The 17468-nt window shown below is 49.3% G+C and overlaps 1 protein-coding gene across 2 annotated transcripts in view; it reads left to right on the plus strand.

The window, feature by feature from the left end:
* LOC149353669 (uncharacterized) overlaps nt 1–15776 on the plus strand; it is a 124637-nt gene extending 108861 nt beyond the window's left edge. For both annotated transcript variants that reach the window (XM_089582714.1, XM_089582713.1), the window contains exons 3-4: nt 3198–3380; nt 10360–15776. In XM_089582714.1, coding sequence (XP_089438840.1) covers nt 3198–3380; nt 10360–10619 — 443 coding nt within the window. In that variant the 3' untranslated portion in view covers nt 10620–15776. The remainder of the gene's footprint in view (nt 1–3197; nt 3381–10359) is intronic.
* Nucleotides 15777–17468: the final 1692 nt, after the last annotated feature.

Here is a 17468-nt window from a genome sequence, read left to right on the forward strand (position 1 = left end):
GTCAAATTTCTGTGGCTATGCAGTCGGCTTCCACTACAGTGGAGTGTGCTGTTCACAGGTGTTCACGAGCTAATTACACAGCTCTGGAAGCCATCGCCTAGCGCTAGAAGCTTCTACTGCACTGTGAAGAGAGAGAGAGAGAGAGAGAGAAGGCTTTCCATCCCCGGGGAGAGCCCCACGAATAATTAACAGTTAAGATCTTCAGGTTCTACCAAACTCCACTCCACAAGTAGGTGATGAATTATTCGCTTTACTGCGAATCACCGCGACACTGTCGTCGACGCTAGTGATATTCAAGTCCCCGTATGCAGTGCTTCGCTGCTAACTGTTCCCGCTTTGTTCCAGCCTCACTGAAATATGTAGCGACACATTTTCAGCATTCCACGTGGCTGGTCAACGCGCCGAATACGCAAGCTTACTTCACACAAAAAAAAAAAATAGAGAGAAACGACATTTTGCACAATCCGTACAGACGCGTATACTCCCCGAAGATTGTCAACTCATGCGCATCTGTGATTACCGACATTTGCGCGTCAGCTTGCTCACACATGTGCCCTTTGCTCTCCCTTACAACACTCAATGCCAGTAGGCTAGAAATCAAAGGCGATGGGCTTTGTATTCCCTCTAGTGCTAAAGGAGGGTTCAGACGAGCGTACCAGATTGCGGAAGATCCGCGCGGACCGCTTACCACGTGACGCAAACGTCACTCAGTCCACTGACCTGAACCCACCTTTAAGGGAAAATGGAAAAATGTACAGGCGTGAGCAAAAGTGGAGAGGTCACGCCTCCGGCGGCAGGAGCGGCTGCGGGGTAGCACCGCGGCATTTCTATCTCGCGCCGCGCCCTCGCTGCGGTGACGACAAACTTCGCCCTCCCTCTCGCGCGGGTGCTTATCACGCTTGATAAGTTTCTAGTGCGGCGTTCGGCTACTCTGCTGTTGACGGTCGCGACGAAGGGGCGCAAACGAAGGAGCACCAAATACGTCGCGGCATCGCCGTAGCAAATAAGAACTGAGGATGTCAATCCAAATCACCGTTTAAAACGCGCTTTCCGGTTCCTATAGAGCAAGAAAGCTTAGGTGCGTTAGACGACGACAACCTCACTGCAGATGAGTTCTCTACTGAAGTTAAAAAAAAAAATACTACTCTCTTCAGTGTGGAGCAGATACGAAACATCCGAGCAACTAAAATCTAACCGGCCTTCACCACTTCGGAGCGCAATCATTTTACAGCGCGCTGGCGTCCGCTTGCTCCGTCTCTGCGCAACAGTGCCAGATCCTGGACACTGCGATACGCGCATCCCTTCGTCATGGCCATCGGCAGTAAAGGAGCCGAACGCTGCACAAGAAATTTATCAAGCCTGATAAGCACCGGCGCGAGAGCGAGGGCGAAGTCGCTCGGGGCACCTAGAGAAAGGGGGCACTCTCACAGCGAGCGCGCAGCGCCAAAGCGCGTGATGGCAGCGGCGCACTGCGACCTCGCTGCAACTACTGCCGCCGGAGCCGACGTCTCTCCACTTTTGCTGTCGCCTGTACCATCATCATCATCATTTATTTACCCTTAAGGGCCCTTGGCTTAGGGCATTACATAAGGGAGGGGGGGGGGGGGGGGAATCAGTCGTTTCATAATACAGTGGTCGGTAACATCAGCAAGAAATAAAAAGTACAGGGTTCATGGTCAACATTAACATTATCAACATTATCAAAAGTATTAGCATAAGAAAGGCACAGCAGCTCAAGAACAACTTGGAGAGAGGCAAGAAAAAAAACACACACACATGCACACACTCAAAAACACGACAAAATAACTCAGCCCTTGAAATGTGCTGCTAATAAATTCCTGAATTTATTGGGCTCTATTTCAATAACTATGAAATCGGGTAGTTCATTCTACAGTGTAATGGAGCTAGGTAAAAAAGATTTATTAAATGAGTTTGTGGAGCCGTGTATGCGCTGCAAACTTATTAAAGAGTTAAAAAAATTACCGACGATTACGTTACTTCCTAATGCGAAATTTGAGCGCAGCAAATAAGCTGTTTCACCTTTTCGATAGTGAGTCAACCCCAGCTGCGGAGTTGGTTTCAGGGACAACGCCGCCGATGCCGACACAAACAATATGATACCCTCGCTTCCGCAGCGCTAAGAACCAGGTCTAGCCGTGGGAAGGTGGTCACGTATTCGTCGACGTGCCGGGGCCTACGTGAAATAACCGGCGCGTCGGCAACTGAAGAGCACCCTATCCGCCACACAAGAACAGGGGGGGGGGGGGGGGACCCTTTCCTCCTCTTTCTGCATGGCGGCGACGGTGTTCTATGCAGTCACGTTATCTTGACTCTCTAGCGGCGTCAGCGGCATCCAGCGGTATCAGTCGGTCGCTGCTAGCGCTGGGGGGATGAAAGGGGGGCGGAGCTGGTTACGAGGCCGACGACAACGCCGACGACGACGCGAAACCCAGGAACGGACGCCAAAGAGCCGCGCTCTAAAAGTCGACGTGAGGTGCGAAGCGACAGTTTCTTAGTTATGGGAAGGTGTAGTACAATTTGTGAAATAAACAAAGCTGTGAAATTTTACGCCGAAGTGCCAGGGATTGCAGATCAAGGGATGCCTTGATAAGAGTTACACTGTGTTGTCTGCCGTACTGCGATGTGATAAAACGGGCCGCGCGATTTTGGATGGCTTCAAGCTGATCGATTAGATATTTTTGATGGGGATTCCAGATCGCCGAGGCATATTCGAGTTTGGAACGGATGAATGTTACGTAGGCGAGTTGTCGGACAGAAAGGGGTGAAAAAGCAAGTGACCGTCTGATAAACCCAAGCATCTTGGAAGCATCTGTACAAAGTTTTGCAATGTGCTCAGACCAGGTTAGTTTGTTGTTTATGATGATTCCAAGATACCTGTATGATTCTGTTTCGGAGAGTGGTGTGGAACTTAATGAATACGGGTAGCTGAGGTTATTTCGCTTTCTCGATACGGTTCCTTTTGCGTTGTGACTAATGCGTAGCAAGTATTATTCAGAAAGCAGCAAGGAAGCCTCCCAGACTTTTTACCCGCATTGGAGTAAGTGAGCACAAAGAGACACACACAGCGTCATGTGTTTCGTACACTGCTCTCTCACCCTCTTCAGGGGGCGAAGCGATGGCGATAATAAAACGTGCGTAATAAAGTCTCGGATGGCGCGCGCGGCGTGCTCACGCAGGGGCGGCCCGCGGCCTGGACTGCTTCAAGTGCGTGTCGCTGGACCGCGAGAACCCGGCCTGCGAGGACCCGTTCCACAACAACTACACGGCCGACCTGCTCGAGTCGCCGTGCATGTCGTCACGCAAGAACCGCAACGGCCTCTTCCCGGCCACCGCCTGCATCAAGCTCAACGGCGTGTACGGTGAGCGTCCCCCGGACACGTCACCAACACGCGGCTGAGGACGGGAGCCACGCATGACGAGGCCTAACGAGCGCGCGGTTTGTGTGGTTGCCCGGCGGAAAAGCGCACCACCAGAGCGCGAGTTTCGCCTTCATCGCTGTCTTGCTCAGAAGTTAGTCCTTTCCGGGAACGATGCGCTGAGCGTCGCCCAAGTGAACGCTGGACTGTGGTCAGCGCTCATGCCTTCGGAGAACGACAAAGGTCACTCTGCATGCACTCTTAAGAGCACTGGAAAGCGCTGCCTATACAATGACTAGGTGGATTATATGCATGTATATCATAAGCAGACACACGCTGGAGCTCGTGATGCACAATTACGGAAGTTTAGATACCCTGTGTCTAACAGCAGTGACCTGGAGTCAGGCGGTCCGAGTGTCAAGTTTGGTTATGGCTGTCTCAGGGCTAGGCCGTAGTCTTTACAAGAATAAAAAAGCTTTTCCTAACATAACAGTTGCCTTTAAGTTTGCAATATAAACCTACGTCCTTGAATAAATAACTGAATAATTCATTTTTGCATTTCAGTCACGCATTCAGGTCATTCAGGTCTTGGGAACTTTTGCGCGCTCAGTGTCTTAGTTTTTACATCTTGCAATACCTGCATGATACGTGTTTCTGTATAAAACGCATATTGAAAACAACATTGTTTGAAAAACGCAAGTGCTTCATCACGTTGTCGCAGAACTGTACTAAAAGAATGCAATTCTTCTAGTTCCAAAACTCCACAGTTTGCGCGCGCATCACGCTTTGCACAAGTTTTTAGAGGTGCGGAGTGGGCGAATTTCTAAAGATAATTGGACGACCTTGTGAAGTAATACAGGCTGTGGTTCAATCTGAAGGACAAGTTACTGCGCTGGTCGATTCTTTTTTTTTTTTACACATGCAAAGCGAAGGAATCCGGTTGATTGTCAGAAATCTGCAGAGAATGTTTACTACATTCGAATCGGAGCGAGAGCACGGGTTTGTGCTACGTAGAAGACGACGGTGAGCAGGCAGTGCCGCGGAACGGAGCAGATGGAAGTTGATGAAGACGACGCTCTCCAATGCACAGCGCGAGAGTGTGGTGCAGTTTAACACGAGGCATGTTGGCTGCGGCGATAGCCTGGTGGCCTAGTTAAGCGGTCCTTAAAGATGACCTGTTCACGCAGCCGCGGATTTGACTCCCACTCATGGATATTGATTCAATTTCTCTTTCTCTGTTTCATGGTTTGACCTCTAACTCAGCTGAAGGTCAAAACTAGACACCCGACGATCGAAGCACGAGGTCCCGTAGTGAAGCTTTCGCTTCAAAGCCATCCCGAGAGATAGCCGCATTTCTTTGGAGGCAGAATTGGTCATAAAAAAAAAAGAGAGAAATGAAAAGACGTTTTTGAGGTTAAGAGTAAGGGGGGGGGGGGGGGGGGCTGTTGTTGCCACGTCGCATTCTGTATGGGTGATGGAAGGCATCGACAGCTTGTCCTCAGCCAAATATAAAACGCTGCATACGTCACAAGTATGCGCAAAGGCATCCTTGCCACATCTCAGTCATCTGCGCCAGAGCAAGCGGCAACGCTTGCTCGCACGCAGCCACGGCTGCTCTCGGCAGATTTTCTTCGGAACAAGTTTGAGCAGGCAGTGGTCTGCAAGGAGCGGTTCTCCGCTCCCGTTTTTGACATTGGCAAGCCAACGATGACATTGGCTTAGTCATTGTTCTTAATGAACTGCACCAAAAAAAAAATGGCGGAGAGAAGTGCAATCATTCCCTGCAGCATTTAAACTTATCAAGAAAACTTTCGAGGGCGCTATCAACCCGCACGTGTGAATCTGTAAGCTATAGTTACAGTTTTTATTTCCACCCGTCTGTTTCGGCGAAAGAAACAGTTCGTGTTTCGGCCTAAACTCAACTGCTTCGGTAGAAGTGAAACCGGCGGCGTTTTCTTGTCGAGAACAGCAGCTGCAGCCGCCCTGGTGGTTCATTCATTATGGCGTTCTGATGCTCAGTTCAATCCCGGCCGCGACGGTCGCATTTCGAAGGAAGCGCAATGCCAGAAACTCTCGAATAGAGACATTTCGGTGAAAGCAAAAATATCTCCGGTGGTAAAAATTAATCCCAGCCCATCACTATACGGCATTCCTCATAGTCGAGGTGCGTGCATTGACACGTCAAGCAGTCCAATGATTAAATTCCCTACAGTGGTGTAAAGTGTACAGTCGTCGTGTTCCTGTCCCCAGCGCAGTAGCCGTCGAACCGATGGTTGAGGCATGAAGGCCATAGAACGCCGTTGAAGATTGCTGCCGACATTAAGCAACTGTTCTGCGGGGAAGGAAATAGCCCGAGGGCCACTAGATGTGAAGGAACGGGAAGATAAGCTGAATGTAATCAATTGCAATGGGCGTGCGTCAGTGAGTGACACATGGAGGCTGTATACTTGCGTCCGCCGGACATCAGTTAACGCTACAAGCCTGAAATGCAAGAAAATTCAGTTGTCTCGCAGCCCCAATGGCGTGTAACGTATGTGTTCGTTTATTCAACTCCAGCTTTCTTGGAGATCACTTTTAAATGTGAGGCGACTGTGCAGTATTATAAGATACTGCTATGGCCATATTGATGGGAAACTTTCGATGCGTAGCAACATCTTTCTTTTCGACAGTCTGAGTGCTTCCTGGGGCTGTGAATGTTATATGAGCCGCATATACATGTATCTACCTGCAATGATGTATTTGCTTCATGTTCGAATTTTGTGTGCACTCGCCTGTTTGTGCATTTTCTCCGTATTCTAAACTTTTATTGTACCCCCCCCCCCCCCCCCGCATGTAATGCCCACACGGGCCTTTAGGGTAACTGAATAAAAAAAAAAAGTTTGTCCCGCACTCGCACCGAGTAGTTAAGGCTTCATTAATTAAGACTAGCGCATGTAACTAGGACACAGACATAGAAGAAGACAGAACGAGCGCTAAACAACAACTGAGGTTTATACTGCGACAGAAAGGTGCATAAATGCACTTCGGTGGCCCATGCGCACACTGGGTTAGAACAATTCAAGCACAAACTAATCAAAATGTGGCAAACTGCTCCTGAGGTACATTTCTTCTTTTTTGGACAAGGCAAGTGATGTCGTGCTAACACAGCTATCACCTTCCCTCTTAATGTGATAGGCCACACAAATCTCAGGGGCCTAACCTTGTGCCTCCCCTACCAAGCACACACGAGCATCAAACGCCGGCACGCACCCGCACCGCTTGCAATGCTTGGCCAAATGGCCGCCCCGCGCCAAAGAATCCACCAGCGTGCGGTGCTCTTGCTAAAGCGCTAAGGTGCTTTTGTAGCTCCTTAGCACCTTAGCTAAGGTGCTTTTGTAGGTGTTTTGATACCAGGCCTTGCCAGGCTTCTTTCTCGAGAAAGAAGCCTGGCAAGACCTGGTATCAAAATATCTACAAAAGCATCAGCCAACTGGACGTAGAAGACCCTTTTCACGTGAGCAACTCAAAGGACGTGATTGAATTTTTGGCTCAGCAAGGTGGTGCTTCAGGAGCCAATTTTGCTTTTTCATTTAATATTGAGGAGCTCTTTTATTCCATTCCCCAAATGGAGTTGTTCGACGCAGTAAAAGAGCGGATTGAAAGCTGGGGGGCTGTCAAGTTCCAAAATGTAGCGGGGTTTCGGTAAATGACTTTGTAGCCTTAGTTAAGTGTTACCTCTCGTCCACCTACATTTCTTTTAACGACAAGTTGTTCGTGCAAAAGGATGGTATTTGCATAAGCTCTTGCATAGCTCCAATATTTAGTAAAATCTTTTTAGGTTAATTTGACAAGCGCGTTGCAGCGTGCATGAGAGAGGAAAAACGTGTTGTGCGGTGTTTTAGGTACGTGGATGACTTTATTGTGTTTTTGAATGTTGACAACGAGAGCGACAAACCTCAAGTTGTAAAAAGTGTTTTAGAGATTTTCGGTGATTGTTCTGGCAAGCTGAGGTTCACACATGAAGTTCGATGAACGGGTGCCTCCAGTTCCTCGAGCTATGCTTGTACTTTGGCGTGGGGCACATCTGTTGGTCGTACCAGCCACGCACAAAAAAAAATGGAAATTTCAGCGTATAATTCGGCCCATTCAAAATTGGTCAAGAGGGGCAATGCAAAAAGTTGCCTGCGTGGTGCTCTCGAGAGGTCATGCCAGCATAAAATTGAGGTCAGTTTGCACACTCAAGTGCACCGGTTGCAGAAGGCCGGTTTTCCTAAGGATACAGAGACAGCTGTGGCGGAATGCCTCATGAAAGAAATCAGGGCAGGTGGCCGCCCTGGCGTGGCAGCCGGAGAAAGCTGTAAAAGGCTGAGGCGTACAGCCGTACCTTACGTGGACAAGTTATCGCGCCAGTTGAGAAAAGCTGGAAGGAAGTGTGGTGTGGACGTTATGTTCACTGCCCCCGAAAAGCTGGTGCGCATGTGCAAAGCCGTCAATGAGAACAACAAACCGGTCTGCACCATAAACCACGAATGCAAACCACGAATGCAAGTTTGTTCCTTGCACTGCTGGCTTCGTATACCGCATACCCCTCTCCTGCCGTCGATGCTACGTGGGGCAGTCTGGACCCTGCCTAAATGAACGGCTACGAGAGCACCGCACGCTGGTGGATTCATCGGCGGGGGGCGGCCATTCGGCCAAGCATTGTAAGCGGTGCGGGTGCGTGCCGGCGTTTTTGATGCCACGTGTGTGCTTGGTAGGAGAGGCACAAGGTTTGGCCGTGAGATTTGTGAGGCCTGTCACATTAAAAGGGAAGGTGATAACTGCGTTAGCACTACATCACTTGTCCAAAAAAGGAGAAATGTACCTCAGGAGCAGTTTGCCGCATTTTGATTAGTTTGTGCTTGAATTGTTCTAACCCAGTGTGCGCATGCGCCACCGAAGTGCATTTATGTACCTTTCTGTGGCAGTAAAAACCTCAGTTGATGTTTAGCGCTCATCCTGTTTCTTCTACGTCTGTGTTCTAGTTACATGCGCTAGTCTTTTAATTAATGATGACACATCAACTAGCCCAGCTTTCCGCCTTGATAGTTTAAGACTGTCATAGGAAACCAATGGCGTGCGTTTTTAACAATACATAGCAGAAAACTACTGGCGTCGCTCGTGTATAGCATACTCCTGTACACCACTCCACACCGATAGCAAACACACATGAACTCGAAAACTGAAATCTTTACTCAATGGCCTTCATCACAAGGCCGCCCTGGATTTACCTATACACATCTCAAATCAACGACTTCAGCAGCATACTGGTCTATTTCACACTTTCGCGAACTAACACACCAACACAGAGACAGGCAAGCAACCTGCTTGTCTTGTATGAAGCAGGGGTGCGGCATCCTGAAACGACCACCCCCATCAATCGGACACCAGTTAGCCAAGGCCTTCAGCTACACTGCATTTCCGAACATACCAAAAAAAACATGACGCCACACCTCCACGACGGTCGACATAATGTACAAGCAAAGGATCACTGCAGACAGGACATGCATAACGATATAAACGGAAGCCACACGCTCTAACGTGGGGTCATACGCGTATGCAATATATGCACCAGGACAGACAGCACCGATCCTCCACACAGCTCTGCCATTTTCCAACCATCCCAACATATCTGCTCTGGAAACTCACGCGATTATATGCCGTACAAGAAGCATCTCTACTCGCTAAACAACCGACCACTAACACCAACATCTATACCAACTCCAGCAAAACCATATACAGACTACTAGAAACCTACCTACGTGACCTTCTAATAGAGTCCTATAACCGCTATCCGAACATTACTGTCACCCAGCGCTGGATACCTGGTCATGCTGGAATCGAGGGAAATGAGTTGATTCATCAACGGGCCTGCGAAATTAACATACGGGCGCCCTCGATCCCCTGGCCAAATCCAACGTCAGCGGAAGACGTCGCAACACCCAAAGAGCTGGCCACTACCAGAACACCTGGAAAAACCACGTAATTTTACCACAGCCTCGCCCGTCACTCAACATGGAATAACAAGCACACGTTCTTTGCTAAGGTCCAACTAACACTATTCTCTCCCAACTAATTCTCCGCAACTTCGGATGTCGTGACCCAGCTCACTGTCCCAGCTGTCCGAAGACGAGGGCAGACACAGAACATGTTGTGTACTCATGTAACACTACCATTACATCTCCTTATTCTACTCCCCCTCCTTTCAGGAGTGTTTGGCTTCACTCGGGCTCGGTAAATGATCAGCGGGCTTTAGCGGAGCAAGCTCCCTTTTTCACAGGGCCGTAGTTGGTTGGTTGGTTGGCCTCAAATAAAATGGCACATACCCACCACTGGGGAGTGGCCAAGACACAGGCGGTGAACTGCTGGAAATAGGAGTGTTTACAGAGGAGGAAAAGGAGTAGTAATAGGGTATCGGCTGACAGATTGGACGACGCAACGATAGGGGACCTGTTAGCTGGGAGATCGAAGACGGGACGATGGCTTTATGTACAAATTCGAATGTTACGCACGCAGTGGTTCAACTTTGCACTGACTGAAAGAGAGAAAAAACAATACAATAAAATAAATTTTAGAAAATCAGAAATAGGGCCTTAGTGCTGGCCTTGAATTAAGTTTTTCCTCCTCCTCCTCTTCCTCCCGAAGAAGGATCTGCGAATATATTGATTGTTATAGTACAATCTTACGACACGAGAAAAAACTGCACACATAAACAGCTTCTCGTTGAAAAACCGCGCTTATCCATAATTTCTGGATGCGTCGTGCACTGTAAGAAACAATACGTGCATCCAGCCTCTACTTGCCGTACAGCGGCCGTGCGTCGTCGTTAAGCGTCTAAACTTTTAAGGAGATGCCTCCCACGTTCATCCCGAGTTTTATACCCAGTTGTCCCTAAATGTGTCCCCTTTCTTATTTTTCCTTTCCACTTCCCTCGACCCCATTCCTCTTCCCCGGTACCCCGCAGAGGAGACGGGCCAGACAATGGTGGTGCGTAGCTGCGCCCTGGACAGCGGCACGCTGACCGTGGACACGGAGATTGTGCGCATGAGCCACTGCGGGGGCTTCTACTTCGAGGACCGCTACGTGCGCGGTTGCCTGCAGAGCTGCTTCGAGGACGCCTGCAACGCGGCCTCCCGGCCGCCGCGCAGCCATCCACTGCTGCTGCTGCTGCCGCTGGCACCCTTCCTCGCTGCTGCCAGCGCCGTCCTCCCGCTCGCTCGCTGAGGGCGGCTGGCCGAGGGACGGTGGGCTGCCGCCGAAGACTCGTGCGTCCCGACCCGGTCTCGCACCTCGCGTCTCGCGGAGTGCTGCCGACTGCGGGTGTGTGCGCGTGTGTGTGCGTGCGCGCGTGTGTGCATGTGTATGTGCACGAATTGAGCGGTGCACGAGAGTCGGTGGCTCGGTGTAAGGGACCAGCAAAGAGCACGTCACGCACTTATGTGGGGATCTCAGCGCGCGCGTGAAAATCTGAGTGTAATGAGCGCGTTTGCGTTTGGCAACCACGACTCGCTTTGTTCCTGTTTTCCATAGACGTTGGTTCCGCTCCCGCTCCAGCGACGCTGCAACAGCTTCTCAAGATGCAGGCGGCTGCGGTGGTGTCTTAAGTTTGTCACCGTGTGCAGTTATTAATCACGTGAGCGCCGCGCGCACGCGTACTCTTCACCGACGGAGTCGCGAGCGGGCGCCGCAGATGTCCTGAAGAACATGAACGTGGTGTGTGGCGTGGTCGTCAACTCGATTCATCCATGCATATCACGTTCGTAGCTATAACGCCGCATATCAGAGTGACGTCACGTTCGTTTTAGCGTAACCCTGCTGCAGAGATCGGAAAGGCGACGTTTTATGCTTACATACGATTTCCGCTTGCCGTATGCGTCGAAAGTACGTTTTGCGTGACGATTCCACGAAAACGAGCTTTTCTTGCGAGAAGAAATCAGTCAACCGCTGTCGGACGAAAGGTGCTCGATCATTGGCGATATCTCTTTATGCCCTACGGCGCTTTACATTCTTTGCGTCAACAAGTGTGAGGTTGAGAGCTTGGCCTCGCATTTCTGCTGTGCATTCGTTTCCGCACTTGATGGTATCCATCCGCGAAACAGTTCGCTGCACAACCTAACTGCAAGGGTAATTACATAATAAAACACGGTCTTTCTTAAACTCATAATTTTTCGCAATATTCGCAATACAGTTCGCTAGAAGAAAAGAAAGGATTTCTGTCATCTCAAATTGTGCACTTTACATTCACGTGGTTTCTCGGAACGGAAGGAGGGCCTCGCACTAAAAGTTAGGAGGAAGAGCGTCAGGTCGCTGGTGGGAGCGTTTTCTTAAGCGCGGACGTTGACACGTCACCTGTAGCTGCAATTAGGAATAAATAAATTGCGCGTATTATTAGCAGTGCTAATAAAACTGCTGAGCGTAACATATCTGCGCTCGCACTAAGGAGGCGGATATACAGAAAGCAATGATGACGACCCCTGAACATATAGATGAGCACAGGCAATTTATACACGCAGCAGAAAACAAAATTGCAGCTCTGGGAATGCGATGGAATAACATTTGCACGCGCTGCTGTGAATACCAGAAAATCGCAAAGCCGTTTAAACACCTCCCCAGATATACGTCGCAGTATGCCATGCTCCCACTACGTGAGATGGGAGCCCTCGCTATTTGCTGCATTGGCTGACATGACTACCGAGGGAAAACCACAATCACTGACAGCACGCGGCTTCGCACTAGTTTGATGCGGTACTTGCTGCAAAAAAAAAAAAAAAAAAACAGACATTGGAAGCTATAGTTCTCGAAGAACACCATCGCTCTGCAGGCACAGTTCCGATGTATCCGAGCGAAATTTCGTTCTCACCGTACGTCTAGCACTCAAAGCCTCTGAGGGAACGCAGCCCACAAAACGGTCATGCCGTCAGAGACCTGAAGGCAACAAAAGCTGGCATGGATCTCACTATACAATAACGCGCCCCGTGAGACCAGTTTCAGGCGCTCCTGAAGCTGTCGCCGTTGCATGCGGGCAAGAGATTCAGGAGTCTGCTACTCCCCGAGGTGTGAACGAAATCTGCAGCTCCATGGTCCACTTTGCGGTAATGTAGGCTCCCTTCGGGACAGATACGCTAAGATTGCGTTAAGTATGATGCTGCAGACTCGACCACAGAAAAACAGCACACGCCCTGAACAAACAGTCAATGCACCTTTAAGGCGACATTTTAGTCAAATCAAGTATAGTTCTGCTACAGGGTATAACTGAAAGACATCGTTTCACGATATCGGGTATAGTTGAAAAGACTGAAGCAGGTTCAAGCTGTCTCAGAACGATGTGCTCCAGCGGCGCCACGATAGTTTTACGATAGATGTTTTGAGACTGGCGATTGCGCTGTGAACAGAACGCGCGTCAAATAATGAGCCATTAAAGGGATCTTGCGACGCAAATTGAGAGGGCGTTCGAACCAGTTTCTTGACGGCGTTTACAATATCTCCGACAAGTACAAGGGATGCTTGCGCCAACGTGAAGGTCATTGAGGGCTCTTCGTAGTGACCCGCTTGAACGCTATTGTAGTGAACAGCGATCCCCAGGGTCTTTACCCGTGTCTCGTTATAGCTGTAGGATAATTTTTCTACCAATCCATACGACGCACAACTTACATCCGTTTGCGTGGCCACCACGTCGCGTTTCACGCGCAGTCGCCGACTTCTCTCAGGCCGATCGCCACGTACGTAATCATGGGAACAACATCGAATGCGGAGACGTCGTTTGCGCTTCCCACTCACTGCTCACGGTGTAACGTTTCTGTGACCTTGCACGTTAAACGCTGCGGCGCTGTCACGACAGCGATCTCACCTGTGCACTTGGAAGCGCTGGCGCTAATATATATATATATATATATATATATATATATATATAGTGGCAGCGGCTGTTTATGTTTTGCCACCGTAAAGGAAACGCCAGTTTAAGGGCACCAAGCTTGTAGGAAAGCACGCATCTTGTAGTGTCCGAATTTACAACGTCGCAACGCTCGCCGCCCAAGATAGACGGAGTGAAGTGCGGCGCGAGCAGCCTTTGTGACGCGATTACAGCAGACCGGAAGCGGATCTCGAGAATCACGGTCTGCTTAAGATCCTTATATCTAGGTATGCTCCGTAGGATGCTGTAACTTGGCCGCGCTCCATATGCGAAACCGTGGAAGTATACTCATCGCCTCAGTACAGGAAAAAAGTAGGCAAGCTTCGCCTAAACCCAATATTTCGTTTCAGTCAGCTTTGGATAGCACTGCACATGCTCTTTCTTCTGGACTGGAGACATGTCGCAGGGTCCGTCGAATGGAGAGGAAATTTTTTCTCATCAACTTGTTCTCAAACTACGGCTGCCTGACTTCTATTTGGTGTAATGGTGAAGGCTGCGAACGAATCGGACTTGCGCATCACATCTTTCAAGTTTCGCGTCACATAACTCAAATCTATAGGCTCAAATTCGAATTCAGCCGAAGCTGCACACAGTCGGGTAGCTTAATCATAGCAGCTTAAGCATTACCTGTCGTTTTTCTCGAGTCTGTAACGGTGCCTCTTTAAAAGCTCAGCACCACAAAACAAAACCAGTGCGAAGCAGCAGATCCCCCTCAAAGGAGTCCCTCCAACCAGTGTCGCTGACTCTGTCGAAGTCAACCGCCGTGCACCTGCCAGCCACCTGCTGTGCCACGCTAGCAGGTGCGATAAATTTACCGCTACGTCATGACAATAGGTCAAGAACATTGGTTGAAGGGACTTCTTTGAGAAGCATTTGCCGCTTCACTCTTGAGTTGTACCCGACTTAGCAGAGAGGAACTTGGGGCGGGTTTGTTCTGCCTTCCTTCATTGCTGCGTTACTGATCACGGTGACAGCTAGAACAGGGACGGAATATGCTACTCAGTACTCTCCTCATTATTGAGCGGTGGCCTGTTAATGTTTTATTCGCTGAACGTAAGCACCAATTGACAGCTATGCGTGACTCTGAGGCGAAAAGCCTGTTGAGGGTATCCTCACCTCTTGCCGAATTTTCCCCCGCGGCAAGAAAACTAAATGGAAAAACGTTTTACGCCATATACTTACTGTGTGAGGTTCGCCTATGCTACCTGAACAATTGGTCAGAAGCCTAGTGATCGCCTTCTATCTATCCTCGAGTAATCAGCGACGCCAGAACACACCGACTAACTTATCGTAGTTGTTTGTCCTCCCCTTTTCGAACCACTCATTCGGAGCGCGCATTCTGTTGTTATGAAAAGCAAATTGAGACACATTTTAGCTGAGTGTGTAGATTGGAGCGGAGAGCAACATACACATTTTGTCACAGACAATCGACTGCTGGAGGCACCACAAGAACGTAAAGAAACAACCACAGTGGAACCCGCTCATAACGAACTGCAGGACGGGCAACGGGCAAAGACTTCCTCGATACCTATCCAGTAGTTCGATATAGTCGAACCCGCGCTTGTCGAAAAGAAAGGGTTGTTATGTTAGGATCGCGAGTTCAATCATTGCTCTGGAATATGGAAATGACGAAGAACTTCGGTGAATTAGAAGACGGCGACGAAGAGTTTCACGTTGCAAGAGTCGTAAGCCTAACATTTATCGACGGACTTCTGTTCGAGAGTCTAATAGAAACGTACCTCTCTGCGCATGCCCTGAAAGTGTGCGCGTCTGCTCTGAAACCAATCGAACACTCGGGAGCCGGCCAGTTTCGTAAATGTGACATTCCAGAGTGCAGCAGGGGTCGTTTCAGCAGGCGCGAAGAACTCTTTCGGAGCTTAATTGGCATAGCACCCATGTGAAGGGCGATGAACATGTCCAAACTTGAAGAGCCGCTGATTCGAGCACTATACCAATGATACGGCAATAACAAGGCTGCGCACCGCGTTTGCACGCGAGTTCGAAAGGGTGTTGCACGGTGCAAACGTTTACGTATTTTTTGGGTGGGAACATTCCAAACATCTTGCGTTGCTGATTATACAAAACAGGGCACACAAATGTAAATGCTCCGCGGAGGGTTCCCGATAACGACGACAACGATGCGAGGAATTCAGTGTTCTCCAGAAGCTTCCTGCCTTCTTCCAAAATGGGGCACTGGCGCGAGCGTCGCGTCCACCATGATTACGCACGCGAATAAAGTCCTCTGTTATTGACCACGCACGCAGAGCTTACCAAGTATTCAGTTTAAGCGCCGACTTACTGCCTATCATTTGAGCGTGCGCTGTTGCAACGAGTGGCAATTGACGACTATTTCACGAAGGAATTGTTAAACCATATTGTTAATTCCAAGTTTTGCAGCGACTACATACTTTCTTCGTACTTATTCTACAAAGCTGTTGCGCGCAAAAGTGAATAAACCGTTGTTTCTGTCAGTGATGTGGTCTGAAAATTCATTTCACAAGCACTTGCTACGGCCCAGCCGTGCTCTTCAAACATTCGCACACCATAAATCCCTCGGAAAGGGCATATACAATCATCGCATGAACTGTCGAGCCCCACGACGCTCACACTGAGCACTCCTCGAACACACTCAGAACTAGTAGGTGCCGCCATATAGTGAACAGGTTCGTCCTGAAATCACGCAGTCACAACAAGAAATGAAAAGGCTCAATTAGAGCAGCGCAGACTGGATCAAACAGAAACGAGTAAAAAGGGAATAGGCTGTCCTCTAGCGCACACCCTGTTATGAAAGGGGGTGCATTAGAGGACAGCTTACCACATTTTACTCCCATATAGGTGTATTCGTTTTTAGAGTGTACCTGCACCTAACTGACGACGTTTTTTTCTTTATGGCGCATGGGAGGCTTTCGCCAAAGAGCGCCGCTCCACCTAATTAGCGCCGTATTAAGACAACTATGAAAGGTGCACCTTCTGTCAAAATTACGCAGGCCACCGCATACAGTGCTGCGCCACACAGTGAGGCTTTTTTTCATCACTCCTGGAACTCCTAAGCTACGGAGGGGTGAGGACAATATTTCCCCATAGCCTGGGGAAACTTGGAGCGCTGGTGATGGCGATACACAAAACGAGCCACACTGTTTGGCTCAGAAGCGTACCTCCTCTATACTTTTAACAAAGGCTGTACACAGTGAGTGTGCAGCCCTAAGCATTTCAATTCCACCTGCGTTTGCGACACATATCTGAAATGAAATCCTTTCTCGGTAAGACACCCGGTAGCGTATTTGCAAAACTCGAACAGCCTATATGGCCTCGAAGCTCGCTGTTGAGCATATATATTAGTCACGAGTCGACCTAAATGTTACCGCGCACCCATAAAAGCGCGTAAATAAAGTATAACCTAACAGAGTATAATGAGAGGGCGAAAAAATAAATTAATTGTATGGCTGCATGCCGAAAAGAAAAAAAGTATGCAGGACGGTCATGAAACCTCATTAGACAAAGCTGCGGTAGTTAGTAGTTAGATTTTTCCTCGATGATTATACTCTGATGTTTTTACTCTGATGAACGCTTTCACTGTAAGCCGAGTCTTCAAAAACGCGACGGAATTTTCTGTAGGGTGTAGGTGGGTGGAGATTTGAAGGGTGGCAGTGGGCGGGTGAGAAGCCTCCTAGCTGGGTGGGGAGGTGGGTGGTGCTCTTGGAGGGCAGCTGATTTTCCCTCTCCGTCTTTGAATTCAATTTTGTCGTATACTTTATCGTTCCGCTGCTGCTTGTGCTTCTAGTAGGTGGAGGCCTTGTGCAGGGTGGCGCTTCTCGATTATGAACGATTCACTTGCCGAGGCTTCCCACAGACGACGCCGGCATTTTCGCCAAGTGGCACTGGTGCTGCTATCGCAGTAAAAGTTGTCGCGAACCGTTGCGCTGGCATCGAACGGCTGTGGTTGCCGTAATATCGCCTACTGCGCTGGACGAAACCTCCAGCAGGTACGCGTCTTCAATGGCGTGATGTGTGCGACTGCTTCGACGCGCGCACCGTACGATATATTACAGCGGGCGTGTTGTTGAATTTGATTCATTTGAATTACGCAGTTTCAGTTGGGTTCAGTTCAACTGCTGACAGATTCCCAAGCGTAGAAATCGGCACATAAAAGCCGATGCACAAAA

The sequence above is a fragment of the Amblyomma mixtum genome, chromosome 3 (assembly GCF_055824585.1).
Source record: "Amblyomma mixtum isolate Tamu chromosome 3, ASM5582458v1, whole genome shotgun sequence".
NCBI classification, from domain to species: Eukaryota; Metazoa; Arthropoda; class Arachnida; order Ixodida; family Ixodidae; genus Amblyomma; species Amblyomma mixtum.